Genomic DNA, 27,863 nt, shown 5'->3' on the forward strand with positions numbered 1-27,863 from the left:
ATGTGAACACACACCCCTGCAGCTGGCACCTCCTCACACAGTAACTGCTTTGGGGTGGAGCACATACAGCTGACACCACCAGATATTATCTCTCCTGGAGTTACCACCTGATGTGCTTCGGCATCCTCCGAAGCACCTGCTCAAAAGATTAACCATTAACACAGAACATCTTATAGTATAGTAGTAGTAGTAGTAGTAGTAGTATGTCAGCAGTCCTCCTCAAGGTTGCTCCAGCCACCTGGTGCTCCTTCACCATGGCTGGTCTCAAAGAAATTCCAAATCCCTGCCTTGATGCCTCTTTTCCTCTGCTTATTGCTTTGTACTGTGACAATCACTAAGAAGTTAATCACAGAAACCTCTGGTATGTTTCCTAAACATAATCCAATGCAGAGTTCAGATGCTCCCATGTTGACAGGGATATTGTACTGAAGTGGGTTGGGTCTTGGCTCCCACCTACATAAACGACTTCTGTATGCAGAGTTGCCTGCTGGTGAGATGATCCAAAGTGGACTGCTTGGATTTCAGAGCTGAACTTGCGGGTAAAGTTTTCTGTGTGTCTCTATGTGAATGAAGCATTCGTGGCCATGCTCACTGGATATACTGCTGCCTGATGTTGAAGAAATGCTCCTTGAACCTGGCTATCATAGTAGAACTCTTCAGACAAGGCTAGTGGATCTTCACACTCTTAACATGTAATAACAATATTCATCATTCTCAAGGTGGTGCGGCTACGTTCAGACACCTTCCTGATTGCTCCGTGTAAGACTGCGTTTTTATTCAGTATTTTAATTAGTTTTTACCATCTTTCATGCCCACACAACAATGGGTTTAGTAGCTTTTAGCAGTGCAACACTTAGGGACATTGGAAATCAAGTTCCATACACTGAACATATTTCTGAACTCGTATTTCCACCAGGGTGACAGGCACCGAATGTGGCACTGAATGCACACAATCATGGACTTTAAAAAGTCCACCGCAGCTGCAAGCGTTAGAAGGTTAGAAATAGGAACAGGGTCATGGGGTTGACCTCAACTGAGTTTAATGTCTATTGTACATGGTCCCAGATAAGTAAAATAAAAAAATAAAAAAATAAATGCTGTCCACGTGGCTAGCAACAGCTATAGCCAGCTAATGGAGCACTGTGACGTCTTTACCATTGCAAAGTGCAACGTGCGCAGGGCACTGCAGTGGATCAAGAACAATAAGCACTCATGCCTGAATGATTACAGCATGTTGCATTAACGTAATGCAACAACATTACAGTCCGATGACTGATAGGCTTCATCTCCAACCACGATGAGACAGCATACATGGAGGAGGTGGAGATCCTGACATTGTGGTGTCTGGAGAACTGCCTCCAACTGAATATCAGCAAAACCGAGAAGCTGGTGGTGGACTTCAGGAGGAGAAGACTGTACTCAACATCAACGGGACAGCAGTGGAGAGGGTGAGCAGCTTCAAATATCTGGGCGTTCACATAACAGAGGATTTGACGTGATCTGAACACATTGAAGCCCACTCCAATAAGGCAAGGCAGAGTCTTTACCATCTGAGACAGCTGAGGAAGTTTTGGGTCTCTCCAGTAATCCTAAGGACTTTTTACCCTGGTGCTGTAAAAAGTGCCTTGACTCAGAACATCATCTCCTGGTTTGGCAGCAGCTGTGTACAGAACATTAACGGACGACAGACAGTGATCTGTGCAGCAGAAAACTGCACCAGATCAGATCTACTGTCTCTGCAGGACATTTATACCAGGAGATGCAGTACCAGAGCAACTAGGATCAACAGCGACTCGTCTCACCCCAGTAACTCTCTGTTTGACCTGCTAAAATCAGGCAAACACTTGCCACAAGGAGTATTATGGCCAAAACAGAGAGGCTCAGGAGGCGCTTCTGTCCTCAGGCCATAACCAGGCTTCTTAACCAGGACACGTCATCACAACTTTTTAACTATTCATAATAACACAAACTGAACTGTCTACCTCACTGTACCTCACCTTGAATCTTTTCTCAGAGAAGAGAATAAACACTCAAGAGGATTTACTTTAGGCAAATTACAGCAAACCGAAGCTGGTTCATGAACACAGACACTGAAACAAATATTGCTTGATATGCCCTGGAGAATCTCCACCTACTGTGGAGCTTATTCCCCGTGTCATCCACATTTTTCTTGTTATTTGGGAATTCTACACTTTTATTTCCAGGTTCTTGTCCTTTTGATTATTTATTTCAACCAACCTGATTTGACTGTCCAATTGCATTATTTTTACACACAATGACACCAATCCTGGATCGCTATGGATTGTTCAGGTAGATTTATCCTGTTGTAATGGTTCCATGGCCCTGGTGGTGATATGAACATTATGTGGTCTTAACCAATGATCATGTGCCACTACATATGTCATGTCTTATGTACTTGGGGTGAACTGTTTTGTTGTTGCAGTTTTCACACCTCCCTGCACACAGTCCTCACCAGCTATATGACATCATCATTAACAAGTCTCTCAAAATCTGAGGTGTTGATCAGCTTCACCTGATGAAACTTCGGTTCTCCTGCAGCTCATGTCTCACAATCAGACACAAACATGATGGGTACGAGGTCACTGTAACTCCCCCTTTCCTCACACTGTCTTCAGTCTTTCCTCATGCTGTCCTCATATCGTCCTCACACTGTCCTCATATCGTCCTCACGCTGTCCTCACACTATCCTCACACTGTCCTCATGCTGTTCTCACACTGTCCTCACACTGTCCTCAGATTGTCCTCACACTGTCTTCATGCTGTCCTCACGATGTCTTCACACCGTCCTCGCACTGTGCTCATACTGTCCTCACTTTGTCCTCACACCGTTCTCACACCTTCCTCACACTGTCCTCATATCGTCCTCATCCTGTGATCACACTGTCCTCATGCCGTCCTCATGCTGTCCTCACACTGTCCTCACACTGTCCTGACATTGTCCTCACATCATCCTCATGCTGTGCTACTTGCAGCTGTTTGTGTATTAGGTTGTTTTCTGAGTATTTGCTTCACATGTGTTGTCAAATTGATGACAATGTTTCCGGAATTTTGATTGTGTTTTGTCTATTTACATGTGTTTTCTGAAGTTGAGCTCTCAGGGCCACCGTACATTCAAATAGTCTGAATGAGATTAAAACAGACTGCTCTGTAGACACAAATTAAAACATAAAAGATGTGTAAAACTTGCACGTCTTGTAAGATAATAAGTGTTTTGCCTCTGACTTCACCATGCTGGTGTTTATGTGGCAGAGATAATTATTACAAATATCCGCTGCATAATTATGGAATAATTTAACTTCCAAGTAGAGTCTAACTGCTGTCTGCACATAGTAAGTCTTCTATGATGAAAACACTGTGTAGTGAGTGAGTGAGTAAGTGGACGATCTGAACACAGCTTATGTTTAGACTACGTGTTGTATGGCTGTGTTATGAACAGACACTGAGATGATGCATGAAATCTAAGACTGAAATCTTATTTTGACATCAACCCTGAGTAGGAAAAGCAAAGATGGCTTTGCCTACTTTGTGTTGTGCCAGTATTTGGGGGACAAGGCGGTCTTTGCGTGTCTCAGCTGTTTCAACACTGCACTTGACTTATGCCAGATAACTTTACAAGTGACTGGTGTTGGCCAGATGACACAAAAACCTCTGAAAATCTTTAAAGCGTTTTAATGATTAAAAAGTACAACAAATATTCAAAGGCATCTCTGCTCTTCTGATTGAATTTGTTGTTGATTAGGTTTAACAAATAGAGGAGATGAAGATTATCTGCAAAAGACGAATCTTTCAGAAGCACATGACAAAGGAAAAGAAGAAAGGACAAAAAGACACACAAGCACAAAATGGTGACAGGGAAAAAAGAAAAGAAAAGAAAAGAAAAGAAAAAAGAAAGAAAAGTTGAGAGTCCAGCAGGTCCGTCAGGTTTACTGCCCGTTGCTACACCTGAGGGCAGTCCCATCAACTCCACAATGTAGAGCTGCCTATAAATATCTTACAGCTGAGAAACCCTGTCCTGTCCAAGTTTCATGGTGGGAGGGCGAGGGGAGAACCTCTGCTCTTTAACTCCACGTTGGCTGTATGTGTTGTTGCTGACTAGATTTGTACCATTTGTTTGCTCATTTGTGTCTGTTTGTGTTTATTGTGCGAGTTGGACTGATCAATTCATTCTGTTTCCCAGGGAGCTCTGCTGTGTTCACCCAACAACCCACAGACTTGGTGGTGGTGGAGGGCCAGCCGGTCACCCTCCCCTGCTCCATCCCTGGCTACGATGGCATGGTATTATGGCTGCGAGATGGCATGGCCCTGGGTGTGAACAGGGATCTGTCAGGTAATATCTACATCACAGAGTTAATCTGATCAGCTCAGAGAAACGTGTCAGTAATGCAGTGACATTAGTAAATTAATTCATTACTCATTGTAATTACTTTTTATCTCAAACTAAAAATATATGAAGGTCCAAACACCTTTTTCCTGCTTGAAATTCTTCATTCCAAATGTGGACAAGACAGCTTAGGCCTCAGTGCCTTTTGGTGATAAAAAAAAAAGTTTTACTGACATTAACTGGGGAGATGACAGAACAAAGAGAAGAAGTCAGATGATGAACCCCCTCCTACAGTCACTGTGGTTTTCAGTGCAGTTTCCCATCATCTCTTTACACTGTCCAGCAGTAAATTTCAGATGAGAGAGATGTTGAACATGAACTCATAGATCTTTTCAGAGTCAGTGTATACTTCTTCAAAGAAAAATCAACACAATTGTGTAGACACACTAGTATCAGTGTCTACACATGAAATGACCACACCCTCTTGTCACTGCATCATGTGCTGGAGCACTGAATCTGTTAAAATTTGGTGCTGTCACCATGGAAACCACACCAAAGGAAAGTCAGCTAGGATCCTTTGTTGTATCTACAATGTCACACAATGGGTGGAGATTAATGTTGTTTTCTAGCATTTAACCTTATTTAATGGTTATGTGACTTGTGTGAATTTATTCCAGAGACTCACTTGTGACTTTTGTTGAATTGTGTGTGAACAGTGTGGGGATCAAACAGGTTCACATCTCTTCAGAACACAACATGTGTGATGTTAATATGCAGTGAATGGCTCGTTGACTTTCTTCATTACTTGAGGCAAAGTTGAAATGTTATTTTGAGATAAATAAACCATAACCCAGATAATATTAGTATATAGCCATGATGCATATAAAAACTATGCATTATGTGTCTCAGCTAATTGTTTTTCATGTAGTTATTAAAAAGAATATGACATTATGACAAATATTTCATTTAATTTTTGACCAAAACCAGCTTCTGAGATGCATAGTGATTTATATGGTTAAATAGTGAAGTTGAAATGTCAGAAAACATCCTTTCATTCATCCTTCGCTCTTCTGATGTTTCTATATTTTTGAGACATTTACACAGAAACACACATCACAAAGTCCGACAATGACACTTGGACAGCTTGTGCTGCTTCCACAGAGCTGCTGGAAATCAAAGCTAGCTTAGCTACATTTTCATAGCCTTGCCTGTTAACTTACCTACGTTTTCATAGCCTAACATGTTAGTTAAGCTACATTTTCATAGCCCAGCCTGTTAGCTTAGCTAGGTTTTTATAGCCTAACCTGTTAGCTTAGCTATATTTTCATAGCCTAGAATGTTAGCTTATCTTAACCTCTGCCTGCACTGCAACTTCTCTGGATGGCTGTTTCCATTGTGGCTTCATTTGCCCAACACAAGTCGGTAAATGATTCATTCATTCACCTGCTGCTGAACACCATGCTGATTACAACCTACCACATCATGGTATCGTCTGATATCTCTGAGCTGAGTACAACCTACTACATCATGGTATCGTTTGAACTGTCTAAGCCGCAACTTAACCATGTGGGTGGACATTATAGTTGCGTTCAGGTATTTAAACAAGTACTACTACTCCTCTGACCATCATATATATGAAATATATACCGTATATGACATACTCTATATGACCTATTACCATTGTTTACAAATCGAGAGTTGATTTTAAATTGAATCCTGACATGAATAGGAATCGAATTGTGAGATTTTCTGAACGGTGCACCCCTAAAAACCAATATGTTTCACTCACTGATGGTACATCATCAGGAGCAAATTGGGATTCAGTATCTTGTCCAAGGACATTTCAACGTCATCACTGTCAGGATCCTGTGTGAATCTGTGTTCAGTTCAAATGAAGCTTTAATAGTTATTTAGTGTAAAACCAGAGTGGACGCATGGAAAGACTCAAACAGCAAAACATCCACTGATCTGTACAAATATCTACTGATCTGTATTATTGATCGATTTATCCAGAGTCTTTCCAGTGATCTGATTGGTCTGATTGGAGAAAATCTTCTGTCTCTGATGTCAAAGTTAAATGTGGTGAGGTCTTTTAAAGTAGAAATATAATTTGACCATTCAGTGTCCTAGTCCAGGTCAAAGTGTGTGTGTGTGTGTGTGTGTGTGTGTGTGGAATTTTTCTAATCCTCTACATTAACTTTTGTCTAGACTTCAGAGGACCTTGATGCTTTCCTGTGCCAACAAACACTGTCATGTCTGGTTGTGATTTTCTCTGAAAATAACTGCACGATCGCCATGCACCATGCAACAGTGAGAGGGTTCATGAGAGATTGCTCTAGATAGATTCCATCCATGATTCTATTGATTCTAATCATTGGCGAGTGGAAATCCTTCATTAAGCAAATGAGTCTCTCTCTCTTTCTTTCTGCCTCGCTCTGTCTTTCTCTGTAAGCCTCATGTCTGACTTAGTTGTGTGAAAAAGTTCATCACAGATTAGCTACATGTTTGTTGTTTTCCAGTGGGACACTAAGCAAACCAGCTACAGGAATGTTATTATTGTGTTACTAGAAGAGCTAAGGACTGATCTGGAGGAAGTGGTCTTGTCCTGCATGATGGCTGATGAATGGTCCTGAATGTTACTTTTCATTGAATCTGATATACAGTTTTATTTAAAAAAATAAAATAAAAATAAGAAGGTTTCTGGTTATGATGTTTCACATTTATTCTGCTGTTTGAAGAAATTGTCTTATTTTCATTTAGATTTTTTTTTTTTTGTGTTACTTTTAATCTTAGATTAAAGTTTGAATTCTTAAAGTCAGCTCAAGCAAGAGACCAAAATACTAATTTAAGTAAATCTAAGTAAGTGAGCTTTCATTCCTTGTAATAAGCCTGACATGCTGAAAAGTTCCACATTTTACTCTTCTCAAGTGTTTTATCTGAATTGTTGATATCCATAAAAACATATATTTGTGGTTTTAAGAAACAAAATGGTGGGTCCAAGTGGGCGGAGCTTGAGGAGTGACTGGGGCTGGTGACTGTTTTGTTGTGACATCACAAAGTTACAGAAGTCCTGATGGCTCATTTTAAGGCTCAGTTTCTTAATACAGGCAGTCTGCATTTCTCTGTGGACTGAGGCTTTGATACTTTCACAGTATTAATATAGAAACTAGCTTCTTACTGGAACGTTGGTGATCTAGTTAGATTTGGTTCTGAAGGTGCTGGACAGGTACTGAAGGCATTAGCTTTTAAACTTCTCTCAATATAGGCATGTTAAACCTTGTTAGATCACTTAGAGAACCTCCAGAATTCAAATATTCAGTTCTTTTTGCACTCACTCATATAATGTATTAATATCTACCAACTTCATATACCAACAGAACCAGCAAAGAACATGGTGACGCCCTACATTTGAGGAGGTCTCTTAGTCTTATTGTCTGCCCATTTCTCCATTATTTATACTCCTTCAGTGCATAAGGGTCGACAGATCACAAAACCCAAAGGGGCTTTTTCATGAAAGTATTCCAAGTTATGAATATAGTCATAAGAAATTCACTGCAGACCATACAGCACTTAATTTGAAGCAATTCTCTCCATGTTTGATCCATTTCTCTCCTTCATGCTGCATCTGCAACTGTGTCAGCATATATGTTTGCATTTGTTAGCTTTCTGGCCACAAAATGGAGGTCTTCCTAGAAAGATCCATTTAGATTTCACTCCAGGATGCCTGGGTGAAGACACCGAGGACGCCCCAGAACTTGAAGACTGATGCCTCCCCTCCCGAACAGACCAAATAAAGGGGGATGGGCACTACTGAGCTAATGCAAACAGCTTGTGATAGATGTTAAGCCTGCTGAGATGGTGCAGGTGGTAGTGTATAATGTTGTGTTTACATCAATGCCAATCGCAGGTGATCACAGCTGATAAATACCCATGTCTACTACAGAGTCATTTGACCCAGGTGTGAATGCCAATTGTACCCTTTTTCATGTAGATGGGTCTTAGTGGATTTTTTGACCAGAGGAAAAGGGGCTTAAGGCAGAGGAGGATCAGCTCAGCAATAAGCTTTCTATTATTTCATATTTCAAGAGTTAAAGCACATTTTTCCACTGTTGCCATCACAACAGAAGGAGGGAGTATTGTACTGGAAGTTCGGAAATTCAGACTTCTACGTCTGCCTTCCCACAGTCTCTGGTTAAACTATGGCTGTGTAGTGGATATGAAAGCCTCCAGCTTATTAGTGTTGTTGCACATTCTGGACAAAAAACACAGCACAGTGGTGTGTAAAAAGATCACTGTAAAACACAGAAGCTGGTAAAAGCTGATGCTGGTGTGTTAGATTCACTGTATTGAAAGACCCTGCCAGACACAGAGTGACTTGTGTGACCTGTGCACGTGTGAATGTGATCAATGGATAACAGATGATAAACATAGTGCTGTCGTTGCTTTGCAGGTTACCCACGGTATGACATTGTTGGGGACCACAGGAAAGGAGAATATCACCTCTTGATCCAGAGAACAGAGCTTCAAGATGATGCTTTCTTCGAGTGCCAAGCCATCCAGGCAGCGATCAGATCACGACCAGCCCGCCTCACAGTGCTGGGTGGGTTTGAGCGCCACACCTCACTGACATTAAATGCTAATGTATCACTTATTGAAATCTTATAGCAGGAGACAGATTGATGTCAGAGTGCTTTAAAGTAATTCTCTGTCTGAGACATTATCTCCAAATATCCAGACCTGTGACAGAATTGTGCCTCCTTGGTGGAGGTTTGTGTCTGAGGCCACCAAACCTGATGCAGATTTAACATCTTAATGAAGAGAACTATTTCAGCATTTGAGTGTGTTTGTTTTGATTTTTGCAACCTTGTTTGCACATGAATCTCTTGATAACAGTTTTATGAAATTAACACTGTGATTAATTTAAAGAAAGTCATGAGATACACCAGGAACTAACCTGCAGTTCCTCCGCAGCTCCTCCTGATGACCCGATGATAGTGGGGGCCCCGGTGGTGACTTTACAGGCTGGTGACCAACTCAACCTCACATGTCATGCAGACAACGCCAAACCTGCTGCATCCATCATCTGGATCCGCAATGGCCTAGTCCTGAATGCAGCCGTGTACTCAAAGGTATGACATGAAACCATCCCTCCTTGCTGGGACTACTGGGCAGTGTCACCAGGGTTCGAGCTCCCTGACAGTCAGTGTTGTGTGAAGATGATCTGGAACAACACTGAGATTCAAGGATTTTATCCGTTTTAAATTCCAGATGTTGCTACAGGGATTACCTAAACTGCAGTGATCTCTTGATCTACAAAATACTCAAATATACAAAGCAAAGGTACAGTTCACAATGTTTTCCTCTCAATGCAACATGATGTGAGAATTTACAAAATTGACATGTGTGCACTATGTTGTTCCTGAACACTCTGTGTCTATGAAGTCTACAATGGTCAAACTGAAATGAGACAGTCTGGCCTACGAAGGGTTTTCACTTTGTGTCCCCAGCTGTCCCCGCCCATACTGTTGTGTCACTAATCGCTGGTCCTGCTGCCACAGGAACTTGAGGTTTTAAGGCCCTTGGTGTACTGTTAGTTGCTGAACTGAGCTGAAACCCAATACTTACATTTAAAAGTGTAATGTTGGCTCTCTGTCCATGTTGTTTGTTGTCATATTATTTTAAGTATTTGCATGCAATGAATCTTGGGAGAGGGTGAGCTCAAATGATCCACCTGTTGGAGCCTTTCTTCCCCAGGAAAAGAAGAATGTATTTGAAGGAGCCTTCAAAATGGGATGGCCTCGTCACACCACTGTGATGCAATCTGCCTTCAAATGCAGCCTCTGAAGAATGTGGCTCCTGAATTGGAACACAGCTTATGTCTTACAAAACCAGGCAGCTCATCACCTGGCTAATACCATCCCTGCAACGAAGCATGGTGATGGCAGCATCATGATATGGGGGGGCATCTCAGCAGCAGGAGCAGGGAGAAACCCTAATAACTCTGTGGAGAGACCTGGAGATGGTCGTCAGACACATCCCATCCAATCTGACGGAGCTTCACAGGATCTGCCAGGAAGAAAGGGAAAAACTGCCCAAAACCAGCTGTGCAGAGCTTGTAGGGACTTACTCAAGAAAACTGGAAGCTGTAATTGCTGCTAAATAGGATTGTACAAAGTCCTGAATTATAAGGGTTTGAAGCCTTTTGCACTGGTATATGGTTGTACGCTTAGCTGGGCTGAGACAACTGGGAAAGATTTAGGAGTCATGAAACCAGCTAAACATGAACAAAAAGGCAGCAGAACACTTGGGCAGACTTGGCAGATGACTGGAGGAAGAAGACAACCTGTTAATTTCTTCTGGTCAACGCTTGTGGCTTCTCAAATGTCTTGGGTCAGTTAAGCTCTGGGTCCAAACTGCACCAGGTGGCTTGAACCCTGTTGTACTTAACTGTGAGCTGCTCTGAGATCAGCATTGCAGGAATGCGTTTTCACTGAGAAGCTCACAGGCATGAATGTGGGGTCACATCTGTAACAAAGAACTTATCCAGCTGTTTAAAGGAGGCCCTCATATCTGCTCTGAAAAAATAAGGACTCATTGAGGGACACAAAGTTTCACTGGTCTCTGAATGAATACATAAATAAATGTAACTAGAAATTTCATTTCCTGTGGAACGTGTGTGAATGCTGAAAGCTGAATGAGTATTAGTATCAATATGATGAACTGCTTCCTGAAACAGTAGGTTTGAATTTAAAAAAAAAATGTTAACAGTTATACTAGAAAGAAATTGGTCTCTGTAGTGAAGTTTTTAAATTTTGTAAATGCAGTACAATCTGACCTGAGAGCAGTCTGAAGGACTGTGTGTGAACTCCGTAAATAGATTACAATCTGACCTGAGAGCAGTCTGATGGACTGTGTATGAACTGTGTAAATACAGTACAATCTGACGCTGCTGCACTCACCGCCCCTCCCCTTGTCTCCACATGGTCGCCACAAGGGTGTAATATAGGTGAAGTTGTTGATTTGGCTAGGTCATTGATGGTTACTTTAGATTAGGGTAAATCTCCCACCTCAGTGTTCCCCACTATTGGAAACGAGAAGGTATCTAAGTGTGAAAAGTCTGAAGTGTCCCATGGTGAGACAGAGCTCAGTTTAAAAGACCATGTAGAGAAAAGTTGATAAATGCTCAGCAAAATGACCCATCACTAGCCTCATGTCTGCTCTCTGCTGGTGCCACAGAGGGGAACAGTCAATCTCTTGTTTTCATTATTGAAAACTGTGAGAACAGTCAGAAACTTTGTTTGGACTACTGATTCTCAGGCTGCTTTTTTGCTATTACTCTTTAATAAACATCAGCTTTACTGTAACACTGGAGAAAATGAAGCCCTCGCCCTGCTGCTTCCTCTACACCAATTTGAAGTGGAGGCAAGCTCACAACGGATTCAAATCTTTACTAAACAGAATCCATGAGTTTCTTTCTCAGATGCATAACTTTAATCAATGACTAATGCAGGATTTCAATAAAGGTAGATCTCCCCCAAATTTTTTTTTTTCTTGTGTGAATGCATGAAATGAGTATGCAAATAGCTGTCTGTCAGGGCAACAAGGTGATTGGTGGAGAACATTGGATCTTGCAGCTGATTGGCCCCTGTCATATATCTCTTCAAACATAAGGAGACAAGACTGTGCAGCTGAGCTGCAAGGGGAGAAACCCATTTAACTCCTGTCCCAACCAGCCACATCACTGCGGCCACATCACTGCCTGCATCCAAGGAACTTTTGCCATGTCCAGGGTTTTGTGGTATTTGAGAGTTGGTATAAGGCTGGACTGCCATTTTCTTTTGACCACCTTTTCTCCTCTCTATGTTACTTTGGGAGGTGAGTTATTGTAATCTGGTTCTATTACATTTGGGCAGGTTATGTTGTTGTCTTGTTTCTAGATCGATTTGTCTGTTGTTTTGGCCTTTGTCCTCCTGAAGCTGAAACACACACTCGCACACAAGCACCTTGTTGATAAACACAAGAGTTAAAATCTGCCAGTAATCTGTTACTGTGGCTCCCTGGGACTTGCGGAAGATTGGATACTCATTTTGTTTTCTCGGCCACCCTGACATAAAAAGGTGAGGGTGTTGCTGAATTGTTAATACCAATATTCATATTAATAACCCACTTTTATAATATTTCAACAATCTTGCCATTTAACCTCCTCATAGTTTTACCAGCAAGATCTCTAAGAAATGGCAGCTTTCAGTGGTTTCATCAATAGACTACACACAGACCTTATTATGATAAGCAACAGTTCACCTACCGAGACCGTCAAACCATTGTCCCAGATCCTACAGATATGAAACAGGCTATCGTCCTCTGAGGGTAGATGCATTTGTGTACCAGAAATGGGTCAAAGTGCTCCTCCGCGCTTTCCTGTCCCATTGATCCATTGGTTCCTGGACGGAGTGATTGGTCGATTTAAAGCTGCTTTCCGATTGGTTGATTTAAAGCTGTGTTCTGATTGGTCCATTTGTTGCTGTGTTCTGATCGGTCGATTTAAAGCTGCTCTCTGATTGGTCGACTTAAAGCTGCGTTCTGATTGGTCGATTTGTTGCTGTGACCTAGGCCACACCCACTTGCTCCATTAATTTTTTTACCAAATAGCTACATATGCTAAACATATTCTTTTCCAACTCCTCCGACAGTTTAAGCCTGATCTGCCTAAGAATTTGCGCATAACATCTCCCCACGTGCCTGATTAAGAGTTATCAAAAGAATTTTTGCACTATAAAAAAGTTCGACATGAAACAAAATTCGACATGAAACTTTATATACTCCTTTGGAAGTTCATTCACAGTCTCTCTTCCAAATTTGGCACAAATCGGACAATAGGGGACGCCAAAAATCATGAAACTTTACATGTCGTAACAGTTGCTCAGATTTGTACAAAAATTGGTATGCATGATGTAGGGTGATTCCTGAGTGCAAGCAAGTTTGGTGATGCTTGGTCAAAGTGGGCGGAACTTATTCCAACAATTCCAATCCATACCATTTCTCCTCCAGACCAGCACAACAGCTCCTCAGTGAGCTCTCTGCCTCTGCTCCAATTTCATGAAATGTAAAACACAGAGACTAAAAAAACAAATACCTTCTCCCTGTAAAATATGGTCATTCACATCTAAACAGAATGACTAAAATGTTACATTCACAACGTAGTCTTTTATCAATTTTGGATGTTGTTCTTTTTACACTGTCAGCAGTGGTGGTTTTAAAATATTAATCTTGCTATAGTGTATAATTGTGATATAGTTCTAATTATAAATATAAATAAGCTTTAAAACTGTACTTCTTGCAGGGACTCTAGCTTCTCTCTTGCACGTCGCTGTTCAGCTAACAATTCTGTTTTTGCACTATCCAGCTGTCTTTCCATCTCTTCCCTCTTAAACAGTGACATGATGATGCTGTTCTGTTTGTGGAACAGTGGAGCAACAAAAAAAGATGTTTTAAGAGCAAACCTGACAGATTAAAATGTGAACGTGAATGACTGAACACAACCATAACTGAAAGACATATTGGTTGAATCAGGTTTCATTACCCTCTTCATGCAGGATCTATCCTATCTTTCTATGTTGACTCAGAGTTGCAAGTTCTTCTTCCATATCTCTATTCTCACGGAGACAGGACTCTCTTTGCTTCTGCAGCTCCTCCAGTTGGCAACTTCGACACATTCATTGTTGTGTTACTCCTTAACCCTTATATGGTGTTCGGGTCTGTGGGACCCGTTTTCATTTTTTATTAAAAGAAAAATGATACAATTAATTAATTTTTCAAACTCAGACTCACTGGCCTTGGCTCATTTTCTGTGAAGAACATATATCAGAATACATTTTTAATGACCACACAACATACAAGTGTGAGAAGTCCCCTCTAGTGAGACCAAGCACAGCTGAAAGAATTCCCCAAAAAGAAAAAGTTTACTTACCGAGCTGGAGTGAACTACCTTGCTAACAATGGGGTGGTGTAACCTGCTAGAAATGAGTGGAATGAACGAGGGTGACTCAGAGTTCAGATATTAGGCATCACAGCTATTGATCAACCATTAATAACAACGGAATAACATTAAAATAACAAAACTGGATCATTTAGTTAGCAGTGCAATGGGTTGAAGGGTGTTACTGAGCCAGCTGTGGCTAATGCTTGCATGGATGAGACTGAGCCAGCAATGGCTAGAGGAGCAGGAGAAGGAGCTAGAAGGAGAGAGCTAGGAGATGGAGAGGGAGGCTGAGCGAGAAATCGAGAGGGAGAACGAGAGAGATGGTGCAGGATGAGCTGAAGAGGACAGCCACATTGCACGGATGCTACTGAGCCAGCAATGGCTAATGCTTGGATGAATGCTACTGAGCCAGCAATGGCTAATGCTTGGATGAATGCTACTGAGCCAGCAATGGCTAATGCTTGGATGAATGTTACTGCGCCAGTAATGGCTAATGCTTGGATGAATGCTACTGCGCCAGCAATGGCTAATGCTTGGATGAATGCTACTGCGCCAGCAATGGCGATGCTTGGATGAATGCTACTGCGCCAGCAATGGCGATGCTTGGATGAATGCTACTGAGCCAGCAATGACAAGAGAGAGGAGGAATTAGCTAGGAGAAAGAGCTAGGAGAGAGAGAGAGGGAGGCTGAGCGAGAAAGAGAGGGGGAGAGCGAGAGAGAGAGGCAGCATCTTGATGAGCCGAAGAGGAAGGACTCGAACGCTGCTTGAGTGTTACTAAGCCAGCAATGGCTAATGCTTGTGCGAATAGTAGAGGGTGGAATAGAGCAGCAAAACAGAATATGAACCACCAGCCACCAGTTATATGCCGAGCTTACCATGAGCTGTTAGGGTGTTAGAGATCTTTGAGCTTCGATTATCGCCCTTGCTTCGGGACGCACATAGGAGGCATATGCGGAGGACGACCAGCGGCCCAGCTGTTGAAGGGAAGCTGAAGGCAAACCTTGTGCAGCTGCAAAGGTTGCAGCACCTATTCTGAATGAGTGATCTGAATAACGCCTTGGAGCTATATTGCACTTAATGTGCATTTGAGTTAGATGGTGACTGAACCAAGACTGGACATTGGTTTATGATCTTGGGTCAGAAACAGAGGGGCATTAGGTTCGGTGGAAGGCCTTATTCTCAAATATTTCCGCATGGACTTAGAAGGGCAAAATTGAGAGTCGGTGCGAGCAACTATTATGGAACAGGCACTACCAGCTTTTGAATGCTTAAGGCGTAGACTGCAATAATCTGGGTGAAAAGACAAATCTGAAAAAGTAACGTCCTTTGCTGGATTGAAAGAATTAGAAGGAGTGGTGAATTCTCCGCTCCTTAGGAACCCATTAAATGCCAGGAGAAAACAACTATCTAAGAGAGAGTCAGTGTATGGGGAAAAGCAACCCTGACGTAAAACTGAGAGCATTTTATGCAGCATGTCAAGAGTTATAGGGAGTCTGGTGTCGGTGTCGCTGGGATAAACTTTTGAAATGCCTTTTAACAACAGTTTAATTGCTGGATTAGAGAATAAACTAGGAAAGGATGGATCGCAGCATCTAGCATTGAACTGAATACCGACTACCAGACCTCTGATGTAACTGGGTTTGAAATGATGCACATCTGTGCAGTGACAAATAAATGTGCAAACAGCACTGATGTAAACTGGTTTAAGTGGCAGATTTAAAGAAACACAAAACAAACCAAACATATTCCAGCAAAATCATATAACCTCAGAGTAGAAGATGCTAGGCCCTCTCTCATGTAGAACCTGGCTAACTGAAGATAATACTGGAAGGAATCCTGGTTTAATTGAGGGTTATTGATTCTAGAGGGGGAACTGGTAGAGGTGAGGGGCTGGCTTCTGGACAGAGCAACTGGAACATCTGGAAATTGAAACGGGATAACGAATCAGCGATTTGGTTAACATAGCCAGGAATGTGACGAGCTGAGATTATGAAGTTGTTTGTGACAGATAGCCATGTAATGCGTCTCATGAATGACATGATTCCTGCAACAGATGAGTGGCCTTTGTTAATGATGTTGACGACGGCTTCGTTGTCGCATAGAACCGAGATGCGTTTGCATTGCCAGTATTTTCCCCAGAGGATACAAGCTTCTGCTATGGGGTAAATTTCGTGCAGAGCTGAGGAAGATGCCTGATTGAGGAAGGAAGGTGGCCATTTACTGGCAAACCATTTCCCCTGAAAATACCCTCCAAAACCTACAGAGGGCACTGAGGGATAACTCACATTGCGAAATTAAGGTGGCCGAGGAGGGACAGCAGTTGATGTTTTGTTATTTCTGTAGACTGAGTGAAATTCACGGTAATAGTGCGAATGCGCTCGAGTTTCTCCAATGGGAGGGAAGCTTTCATTTCTACCGTGTCCAGAGACACACCCAGGAACTCGAGCTGCGTCGCTGGACCTAAGGTTTTCTCATCAGAAAGGGGGACGTCTAAATAATCTAACAGGTTTTTTAAATTACTCGAGGAGGAGCCAGAATTATCCTGAGGGGGATCGATCAGCAGAAAATTGTCTAGAAGATGAAGGAGGGACGGAACGCGGACTCTGTTTAACAGAATCCAGCAAAGCGCTTCGGAAACCTGATTGAAAATCGCCGGACTGCTTCTGCAGCCAAACGTGAGGCGAACTGCGAAGTAAAACTTTGACTCCCACTTAAGGCTGAAAAGATGCCATTGAGACGGATGGATAGGAATTATTTTGAATGCGTCCGTGATATCGGCTTTGGAAAGCCACGCGCCCTGACCGGCTAACTTAATAAGTTTAATGGCGTGATCAACGGTGGAGTAATGGAGGGAGAACGGCATGGAAGGAATCAGGCTGTTGACACTAGGAACCGGCCCGGAAAGAGGAGCGAAAAGATCGAAAATGAGTCTTTTCTTCCCGGAGTATTTCCTCGTTGCGACTTCTAATGGACTGGTGCGAAACATGGGGAACGGCGCTGAGCGGAATGGGCCAATTAAATAACCCTTATCCAATGCCCTTTTTAATAGCTGGGACACAGTAGCTGGCTCTTTTACAGCTGATTGGAGATTCTTTGACACAAATGAGGAGTCTAGCAAGGAAACAACACCTACTCTAAACCCTTGAGACAGACCAGTGAGTAAATGATCAACAAACACAGAATCAGGATGGAGAGACAGTTCTGCTGCGAGTGCCTTGACATTTATTGGAGTGGATGGATGGTTTTTTAATAAGTCTTTGCAACTCAATAAGAAACCTGTGGGGACACACTGATCTTGGGTGCACATTTTTGCAGTAACTGCAGATGTGAAGAAAAATGCAGCAGGCGTAAGTGTACACGTTTTCATTAAAGTTATTGCATATGGGCTGGTTGTTGAACAGGTGTACCTTACGGCCGCGACTGTCGGATCTCTCTTTCTCAGTGGGGGAAAGTTGGCCTTTAAAGTTTTGGTGAGTGTTTGGGAACGAAGTTTGAGGGTAGAGAGACTCGGAGTGACCCGCGTTTCCGCAACTAGCGCATACAACAGGTTGAGCACCGCCAATTATCATGACTAATAGTTCGGTATCCAGTATGGACCAGTTCAGGCAGATGTTAGATTGAGAGACCATGAGAGCCGCTTTGTTGAAGAATTGCTTGTGGTACTGGTAAAATATGTTTTTCCCGTATCTCAGGTTGAGATTGCTGATCAAGGCCAAATAAGCATCCAATTCTTGCCTGCGCTTGGGATACAGGGAACAAATGACATCCTGGAATATGCCAAAAGCTACAACAAATTCACTATACAACATGTCCCTGGACAATCTGGGATCAGCCGCTTTAATGACGGTGGTGATGTTTTCACTGGTTGCGACATTATTTTTGTGTTGCGGTGAAGGGAGGATAATGCTGAGGAGATTAATGTATTTACCTTGTAATATCTTTGCCCTTAAACAAGGAGAAATGTTAGCTACAGATGGAACATAGGGCCTACCCAGCATGGGTGCTGGCACGGCAGAAGCCAGGGAATACTGAGGCAGAGATGGAGCGCTTGCAATGGCAGAAGCTTGCGGAGGTGCGGGTGCGTGGATCATTGGGATCTGCGATGGAGCTGATGAAGTTGAAGCAGTTTGGGAATTCTCCAGAGCCTGAAGGCGAAAGTTAATGGATTGGATGGCACATGAGATAGACATCAGCAGAGCAGGAAACTAAAACTGAGAAGGAACATCTTTAAAAAGGGGGTGCCAGCAGAGGATAGGCTAACGAGAAATTGTGTCGCCCTGCTATTGGTTAGCTGTGAACAGCTGACTGAACAGCTGATAGGACAGTGACATCCACGGGCCGGAAAAAAGAGGGAATAATGAGTGAATGTGTGAGAAGAGGTGTGCCTTAATTAGGATTATATACAGCATATGCAAACTTATGCTAGAGCTTCATTTCTGAAATTATGAAAGTAATATATAAAAATACACTGGGAGATTCATTCCTACTTGTTGAAGGTTAGTGAGCTGCTCTTTCATCTTTGCCCAATCTGACTGCATCTTCTCTGATGTCCTCTTAGATCTGCACCTCCTGCTCCAGTGGTTAATTTCCTCATCTGTGCCCTTGTCATTGTCACCCAAAGAATTCACAAGTCTGGGAGATGCAAAATTGCACAGTATACAAGTCTGAAATATATTTTTTAATATTATTATAGGACTGCATGGAAGACCAAAATGCTTATTAAGTTTTTTAAAGTACCTGTAAGTTTCTCTCTGTTTATGCTGAGCTGTACGAACAGGAAGACTTCTTTTTTGTACATTTTTATAAGAGGATCTTTGGACTTTGCAAACAAAGAAAGGCAAATTCTTTCAAACAAAATCAAAGGATTAAGTTGTTCTTATGTCACTGTGGACTATGTGGATAAAAGTCTATACAGTCAGGTCGTGCTTCACCTGATGTGGATTGAGGTTCACTTTCTTCCTGGGTGTGTGTGTCATAATCACTCTTGTTGGTAAAGTAATCATCTGTGCCTGTGACAGACTGAATAAGAGAGCCCCATCTTGGGGGAGGGGGCACTAATGATGTTAACTACAATTTCTTACATCATTTTCTACATTTAAGAGATAGTTTTCAAGCATTTCATTTTTATCATTCATTATATATGGGTCATTGACAAATAAAGCTCTTAAAAATGTTTTTTTTAAGTATTTTTAAAATGGATGTCATGCATATTTTTGAAATTGGAACAATGTGTATCAACAAGCCTTATTTCTGTTACAACATTTCAAAGTTTAAATTCATTTTTTGACTGTATTTTTAACTTCACCACCTGAAAAATGTCAGGTGGCGCAACCAAATTTTTGTAAAGATTTATATACTTTATACTATACTTATATGCTAGTTTTCTAATAAAATGAAGAGTTCTATAATAAAATAATATTTTCCCTGTTTTACATTGGTTGTAACACCTGACATGAAAAGTGTACCAGCCCAACTATGAGTTGAAAGTAGCTATTTTTATCAATATTTAAGAGAGAGCTATACAAATCTTTTCACTCAGCAATAAAGATCACTTGGAGTCCTCTGGCTGATGCAATATCCTGTTTGATGTTGTAACTATTCACTTCAGAATAAAAGATGAATGTATACAGTTGCACCACCCTGACATTTGACAATACACAAATTCCTGGACAAAAGTTTTTGAATTATCTGAACACCTTTAAAACTATTAATATTTGTGAACTTAGTTTATTTGAAAGGTCTCAAACATGAAATCATGCCACAGTATTTATTTTGAATTTATTATTATTAAAATATCATATTTAATACTTTTCTCAGACTGACATTTTGACATTTTGGTGGTTTGAGAGGCCAAAATATAAAATATATACATTATTATAATGTACTGAAAACATGGTCAAACTACAGCAGTTTTATTGAATAAAATTATGCATGTCATGAATTAATTAAAATGATTTTAAAGGAAAGTAACACACTCGGACACAAAAATATGTTAAGTCTGTGTATGGAATGAAACTCGAATATATGGAATGAAAGTCAGAATATAAAGTCTGAATATTTAGAATGAAAGCCTGAATATATTGAATAAAAGTCTGAATATATGGAATGAAATATTGAGAAACCATAGTTTAGACTTTACTTATCCTTGCCATTATGCCTTTGGAATTCCCCGGCTTTAAAAAATGGCAACAGATGAAATATTCCAATACTTTGTTGAACTGGAAAACTTTTTTGCAAATGCTGGTCATACTTCAAACGACACAAACAGCTTGGAGTCTATATCCCATCACCTTGAGGATCATATCTCAATTATTGCAACATTCTTAGTGCTTATGAGTAATCATGTTCAACAAAACGTTGCTGAAAGAACTTTATGCATCATTCTTGAAGGTCTCTTACGGAGATGTTGGCTGAAATAATACTTCAGGTAGAAGCTGATATACAAGCGCATGGTATATATTCAAGTTTCATTCCATATATTCAGACTTTCATTCAATACATTCAGTTTTCATTCCATATATACAAGTTTCATTCCATATATTCAAGTTTCATTCCATATATTCAGACTTAACTTCATATTATATATAATAATTTCCTAAACGGCATGCTATAATATATATAGATATATATCTATCATATATCTCATACAGTCAGCAATACCATACAGACACAACTTCCACAGTATCTAGCAGTGGTGAAGGCTGACTGGGCAGTCTAAGAGGTGGGCCACTTTATGTTGCTCGGTTGTCCAGGAAACCAAAACAATTTAGCTTGTTAGCTGGTCACATTGACTTCTTTTCACTAGGAAGACTATAAATTACTGTAGCTTCTTGTCTCTCCCACTCCCCCAAAAGAATATCAAGTGCAAAGGGTTTGCAGGTTAAATCCACTGTAGAAGGATTTTTTCCTCTCAGTCATGGGTAACATTACTTTAGCTAACGTGGTGCTGTTGAATTGTATTGCGTTATAATGACGTAATAATGTTTCTATTATTTTGCCCACCCCATTAACATCAAGGAGGTTAGTTTAGTTAATATTAGCCATGACTGAAATTCCTGAGAACAATATTAAGTATTACTTTAAAACTATTTTCCCTTCACCGAGGCTACTAAAAGCGTACACAGCAAAATTACAACACTAGACCAAACATTACAACATGTAGACCAAAAAACACTGTTAACTTAACTGATTCCTCCTCTCACATATAGGAAGGTTATCTGAAGACAAAACAATATGACTTTTAAAAATCTCTAAATTATTCCACCACCACTGCTTTGCCTCAAAAATCCATAACTTACTTTAAAGGATCAAATGTGGAGACTTTAAATCGATGCTGTACCTGACTCTTCAGAGCTGAAGTACACAGCTGCTACACTGAATCTTGATTGACAGGTGCTTCACTTGGTTGCCCTGGAAATGGTCAAACAGTTGACGACCCCACACGTTCACGGAACATTCCCACCCGGTAGTTCGCGGAAAGGCAAGTGTGACCAAATTTGTAACAGTGCCTGAGATAAATCAGAATGGTTCAGAATTTATAGTCATGAGGGGTTTTTTTCTGTGGCATCTTAAGTGTTTGAACTGCTGGTTGAAACTGACAGGAGAAGTGAACATAAATTGATGGAGAGCATTAATTTAAATACACAAATTGCAACTGATTATACTTGTTGGGATACTCTGAAACTACAGCTGCAACCACAGACACCAGAACAGACACTATATACTATCCTGAACAAGTTGTCTTAAGGTTCCTGATATGTTCGTTTTTGGTAAAATATCTGGTCCGACAAATGTTTGCTGAACGTTCCCGGGGCGAATGTTCAGTCTTTGTGTATGAATTTATGTATAGAATAAAAGCCACATTCTTTAGTGTTGGAATTATTACTTTCATTGAAAAGATTCATGCCAGCACAAAACATTAATAAAATAGCAAAGTTGCTTAGTGACGAGGGTTGCCTTTGTGCTGCGTTTACGGTAGTGTCACAACCTTATGTAAAATCTATTATTACAGTAACTTGTTTGAAATGGACTCGAAGGGAGAAGTATGAGGATGACTTGTGCAAGAAGCAGACTAATAATTAGACTTGGTTTCCATTTAGTTTCACTCTTGCTTAATCGCAAAACATTATTATTTAATAATCATAAAACATTTACTATACTGACTAAAGAAACACAGATGTTGGAAGCTATTCGGAGGTCTGATGTAAAAAGCACCTCAACACAGTGTGTTACTGGCCGTTATGCTAACTTCAGGTTGACATCTCTGCCAGTGTTTTTAGAAAAGTTTCAATTTGTTAAAACCTTTTTGGGGTCCAAGCCCGCGGTGGGCTGGGGGATGCGTATGCAAGGTATGCCTATTGTAATTGTACAGATTTTTATTCTCTTCTTCTTTCTTTTCTTTTTTTTATTTTTCCACCACTAAAAGTGGTTGCAAAGCCTAAACCGTTCAAGGTAGGGTGGTGCTTTTCGCAGGATAGGTACAGGAGCTTGCACGTAATAGTGGTGGCTGGGTCAATCCAAATATCGATAATATAGATACCAACATTGGTATTAGTATTGATCGATACCAGTGTAATGAGATGGATACTTTAGTTTCAGTTTCTCTCCTGAATGCACTGCTGTGGTTTCAACAAAGAGGCGACCTGGCTGTCTGTGTCTGTGTAAGTGCCGCTGCTTTCAAGTGCCACTCCTGTCACAGCGTGGAGCAAGCACACTTTGCCCCCCCTCTTGTGTTTTGATGTTGTACCATCACGTGACTCAGCGGCACCAGGCAAACAAGCAAGCAGGCTCAGCCAGCCAGGCTTGGCCAGCTAGGCCCGGCCAGCAGCACACACACACACAGCACAGAGACAGAGCAGAAGAAGGCAGAGAGGAAGAGCAGCGCTGTGTGGCTACATTTTCAGGCCGAAAATGAAACAATAGCAAGCTGTATAATTTGTAAAAAGACTGTAAGATACAGTGGTAACACAACAAATTTATACAAGCATATGAAAACACAAAGCTAATCTTCAGCATTAGTTAATATTCATTTTCAATCAGCAACTAGTCATTTGTTACTTTAGCCAACTCGAAAAGTATAAATTATGCTAAGACCCTGATATAATACATTTATCCCATTGAAACATGTTATTTAAATGAATACATTTACTGGAATTGAAACAAATATACTGAATATAATATGGCTCAGATTTGATTGAATATAATTACCCCTTTGTGTTAACTGTGAAAGGAATACTGTATGATTACTATATTTAAACTACAAGTAGATGTACTACAGATTTTTTTTGTTATTATTTCACTTAGCCGATTCCCCAAGAGCAGTGGAGATTACGAGGAGCCTGGCAGAAATGATTGTGAAGGACCTGCAACCTCTTTCTGTGGTGGAAGATGATGGCATTAGAAATTTTGTGAGGACACTTGACCCACGGTACAAAATTCCAAGTAGAAAATCTTTAATGGAGGGGAAACTACCAGCTCTTTATGAAGAATGCTGCTCTAAGGTCAGAAAGGCCTTGAGTGGTGTGGACAATGTTTTGCTTACAACTGACATGTGGACATCAAGAGCCACAGAGGCTTATTTAACAGTCTCATGCAACATCATAGATGAAAACTGGCATATGCTGGCATATGTGCTAGAAACATGCTCTGTTCCTGGACAACACACTGCAGACAATATTTGTTCTCAGTTAACCAGAATCACGGACAAATGGGGCATAATGGACAAGATTCTGGCTGTAATAACTGATAATGGCGCCAACATGGTTGCTGCTGTGCACGAAGCAGGTTGGGCACGTTACCCATGTTTTACACACACTTTGAATTTGGTGGTGAAAGACTCTTCCAAGGCTCACCCTGACTTGCTTGAGATTCAGCGGAATAGCAGTGCAATTGTTGCTTTCTTTCACCATAGCACTAAAACTGCAGATAAGCTCAAAGAAATTCAGAAGCAGCAGAAGTTCCCTGAACAAAAACTAATTCAAGCAGTTGAGACAAGGTGGAATCTGTATTCTAGATGTGGGAGAGACTGTCTGAGCAAAAGGAGGCAGTTACCACAGTCCTCTGTCTCCTTGGAAAGAGCTCACTTTGCTTAAGTGAGGAAGAATGGTCTGTCATCAGTCTCTCTGAGACCATTTGAGGAGCAACCAGGGAGATATCAACTGAAAAACATGTTTCAGTTTCAAAGGTGATTCCCCTGGTGTCACTGCTTCTCAGAACCATTGCAACTTCTGAGCGCCAAGGTAGCAAGCTAGCTGCTGAGCTGTCAGCACGATGTCACCGTCATTTCAGGGCTATTGAAACATTTTATAGTCTTGCTGTCAGCACCTACCTGGACTTTAGATTTAAAAACCTGGGACTATAATCAAGGTAAACACCTTTTGGCCCATAACTCCCAAACCGTATGTCGCACAGTCAAAAACCTTATATCCTCGTCTTTCCTGAATTCAGCTGAATCTCATGAGCTAGCCACACCTCTTTCCACCTGACATTTTTTCCCGCGAAATATTCAAAACCTACTTTTTCGAACTACTCCTACAGTTTTTGACCAATCTGCTTGATCTAAAGTTATCAAAAGATTTTTATAGCTAGCTATCAAAATACGAATTGTTACATATCTTGCCTAAATGAAGTCCTATTAGCACCAAAATTGACTGTGGATGGATTCTTTTCTCCTCCTCACAGGTCTGAGGAGGAAGCCAGGTTTCATTTCCTCTGCTGCGTGGTGTGCCCGGCTGCATTGCACCATCCCAGCACCTGTTTGTGCTCTAGAGAGAAGGTTCTCAGAACCCTCCTCTGTCTGCACAGCGTCTGACACACAGGCTGTGTGAAGCACGGTCTTAGCTATTTCTCCACTGGGAACCTCCAGAGATGATCAGTGTGTAGCCTTCTCCACCAGGCTAATTTCATGCTTTTGTATGGAGGGATGACATTGGAAGACATTTGAGCTGCAGCTTCTCGGCCTACCTTTTGCTGCTTCATCAGTTTTTATCTGTGGGATGTCTCTCTTCTCTATTATCTGTACTTAGTGTTTTGTAAGAGTGATTAATATTGTGTACTCTGCCCCCTGCTTGTCGGATCATGGGGAGTCACTTGACTTCCTCATCTGCTTGAGTGACCTGATTAACCGAGGTCATTTTGTATGAAATATAAGAAGTAGCCAGTAAACACAGCAGAGGGTGAAACAAATCTGCACATTCCTTGCGGCCTGCTTTATGCAAATACACACCAAACCTGTAGGCTACATAGCTGCAGTCCATTCACCAGTCCACACTCCACTTCCTCTACAGTCTGTCCACGTCATTTCCTATTTACTTTTAAGTGGATAATCAGCCTCCACTATTGTTAGCCAATCACTTGTCAGCTCTCAAACTTCAGAGGTGTTCTCTCAGTGAGCTGTCATTTAGCTGTTTTGCTGCCTTACCTTTGCATGACATTGTTCATCTCCTCTCAATCTGCTGCATCATCTCCACCCATCAAAGCATGTTTATGAATCTGATACCATCTTGGAGGATTTCAATCCCAGTTCATTGGTGTTTGTGGAGTCTCTGGTGCATTGTTCAGAACAGTGTTGGTTGTGCAGCCTGACAGCTGTAAGAAAAAACTCATTTGACCTCCGCAGGTGGAGCAGCCGGTCACCGTAGGAGCTGTCAGAGTCTCATGCGAAGGGTGGGACACATTCTCCCTCGTGAATAAAAGCTTTGCCATTATCCTTCTCTCCCACTCTATCTCACCGTATCAAGGAGGTGAGACACTTTCAAAATCATTTTCAATGGTGAGATAGATTATTATTTGTCCACGGCAGTTACTTCGTAGGCCATTATTTATTATAAGTTACACACACGGCTTTATTGCTCAAGTAGTGCGACAATAAAAAATGTTTTTTTTAATTTAGGCTATTTATTTTTTGCTGTGAATTGTGTAGACCAATACATGCATTCATTTAGGCAAGATCATTGATATTTAGTTAAGTGTGGAATAACAAAATGCGTGATAGAAAGACATGGAGTGGCAGTAAACATTTCTATTGATTGTTAAATTGTATCAAGAAAAACAGTTTGTCACCTGTTTCATCTCTGCTGCGCTTGTGCTCGTCTGTTCAGACCCTGAACTGGCAAAGCCATGCAGGAGGGTGTCACGGGCTTAAGAACAGGGGTTCCCTGGGGAAGGTATCAAGTTTGGAGGAGTGTTCATTTGGTTCAAATAATATGCTATCTTAATCGCCTTGAAATTGAGGTAAAGTGCTTTATTGGATTGAGATCTGGTGAATGTGGAGGTCATTTGAGTACAGTGAACTCATTGTCATGTTCAAGAAAGCAGTTTGAGATGATCTGAGCTTTGTGACACGGTGCATTATCCTGCTGGAAGCAGCATCAGAAGATGTTAAACTGTGGTCATAAAGGGATGGACATGGTCAGCAAAAATACTCAGGCAGGCTGTGGTGTTTAAACGATGATCAGTTGGTGCTAAGGGGCCCAAAGTGTGCCAAGAAAATATCCTCCACACCGTTACACCACCACCAGCCTGAATGGTTGATACAAGGCAGGATGGATCCATGCTTTCCTTTTGTTGACACCCAGTTCCGACCCTAACATCTGAATGTTGAAGCTGAAATCGAGACTCACACCAGGCAATGTTGCGTCTGTGTGAACTGTAGCCTCAGTTTCCTGTTCTTAGCTGACAGGAGTGGCACCCCGTGAGGTCTTCTGCTGCTGTAGCCCATCTGCTTCAAGGTTTGATGTGTTGTGCGTTCAGAGATGCTCTTCTGCAGACCTTGGTTGTAATGAATGCTTATTTGAGTTACTGTTGCCTTCCTATCAGCTCAAAGCAGTCTGACTATTCTCCTCTGACCTATGGCATCAACAAGGCATTTTCACCCAGAGAGCAGCTGCTTAATGGATATTTTCTCTTTTTTTGGACCATTCTCTGTAAACCCTAGAGATGTTTGTGCAGGAAAATCTCAGTAGATCAGCAGTTTCTGAAATACTCAGACCAGCCCGACTGGAACTAACAACCATATTACGTTCAAAGTCACTCAAACCTTTAAGATCAGGCTTCAAACTGTCCTCTTTGATAAAGCTTATAGTTAGGGCTGGCTCGGGTATGTCCTGAACCATCCCTTAGTTATGCGACTATAGAGCTAGACTGCTGGGGGATTCCCATGATGCACTGGGCTCTCTCTCTCTCTCTCTGTCTCTCTCTGGACTACTTTATGCCATTAACTTTGTATTTTTTTTTCTCTCCCTCATAGTTTGTGCTTCTCGTCTCTCTCCCTCTCTTTGTCCTCATTCTCTGCCTGGAGCAGCAGGATCCAGATCCACCACTACTCATCATTACTATTAACCACTGTTGAATTGAATTAAATCACCCTTCTTCCCCATTCTGATGCTTGGTTTGAGCAGGTTATCTTGACCATGTCTACATGCCTAAAGGCATTGAGTTGCTGCCATGTGATTGGCTGATTTGATATTTGCGTTAATGAGCAATTGAACAGGTGTACCTAATAAAGTGGCCGGTGAATGTATATTAGGGCTGTCAGCATTAA

General features: G+C 41.4%; 1 protein-coding gene across 1 annotated transcript in view; it reads left to right on the forward strand.

The window, feature by feature from the left end:
• The first annotated feature begins 2,850 nt into the window (after positions 1 to 2,850).
• Positions 2,851 to 27,863, forward strand: part of LOC139607586 (kin of IRRE-like protein 3) — a 76,170-nt gene continuing 51,157 nt past the window's right edge. Inside the window, exons 1-3 of the mRNA XM_071460579.1 lie at positions 2,851 to 4,348; positions 8,793 to 8,942; positions 9,314 to 9,471. Of these exons, the coding sequence (XP_071316680.1) occupies positions 4,294 to 4,348; positions 8,793 to 8,942; positions 9,314 to 9,471 (363 nt within the window). The 5' untranslated portion in view covers positions 2,851 to 4,293. The remainder of the gene's footprint in view (positions 4,349 to 8,792; positions 8,943 to 9,313; positions 9,472 to 27,863) is intronic.

The sequence above is a fragment of the Trachinotus anak genome, unplaced genomic scaffold, assembly GCF_046630095.1.
Source record: "Trachinotus anak isolate AG129_WGS33_773 ecotype Australia unplaced genomic scaffold, CSIRO_AGI_Tana_v1 ptg000024l, whole genome shotgun sequence".
Classification (NCBI taxonomy): Eukaryota; Metazoa; Chordata; class Actinopteri; order Carangiformes; family Carangidae; genus Trachinotus; species Trachinotus anak.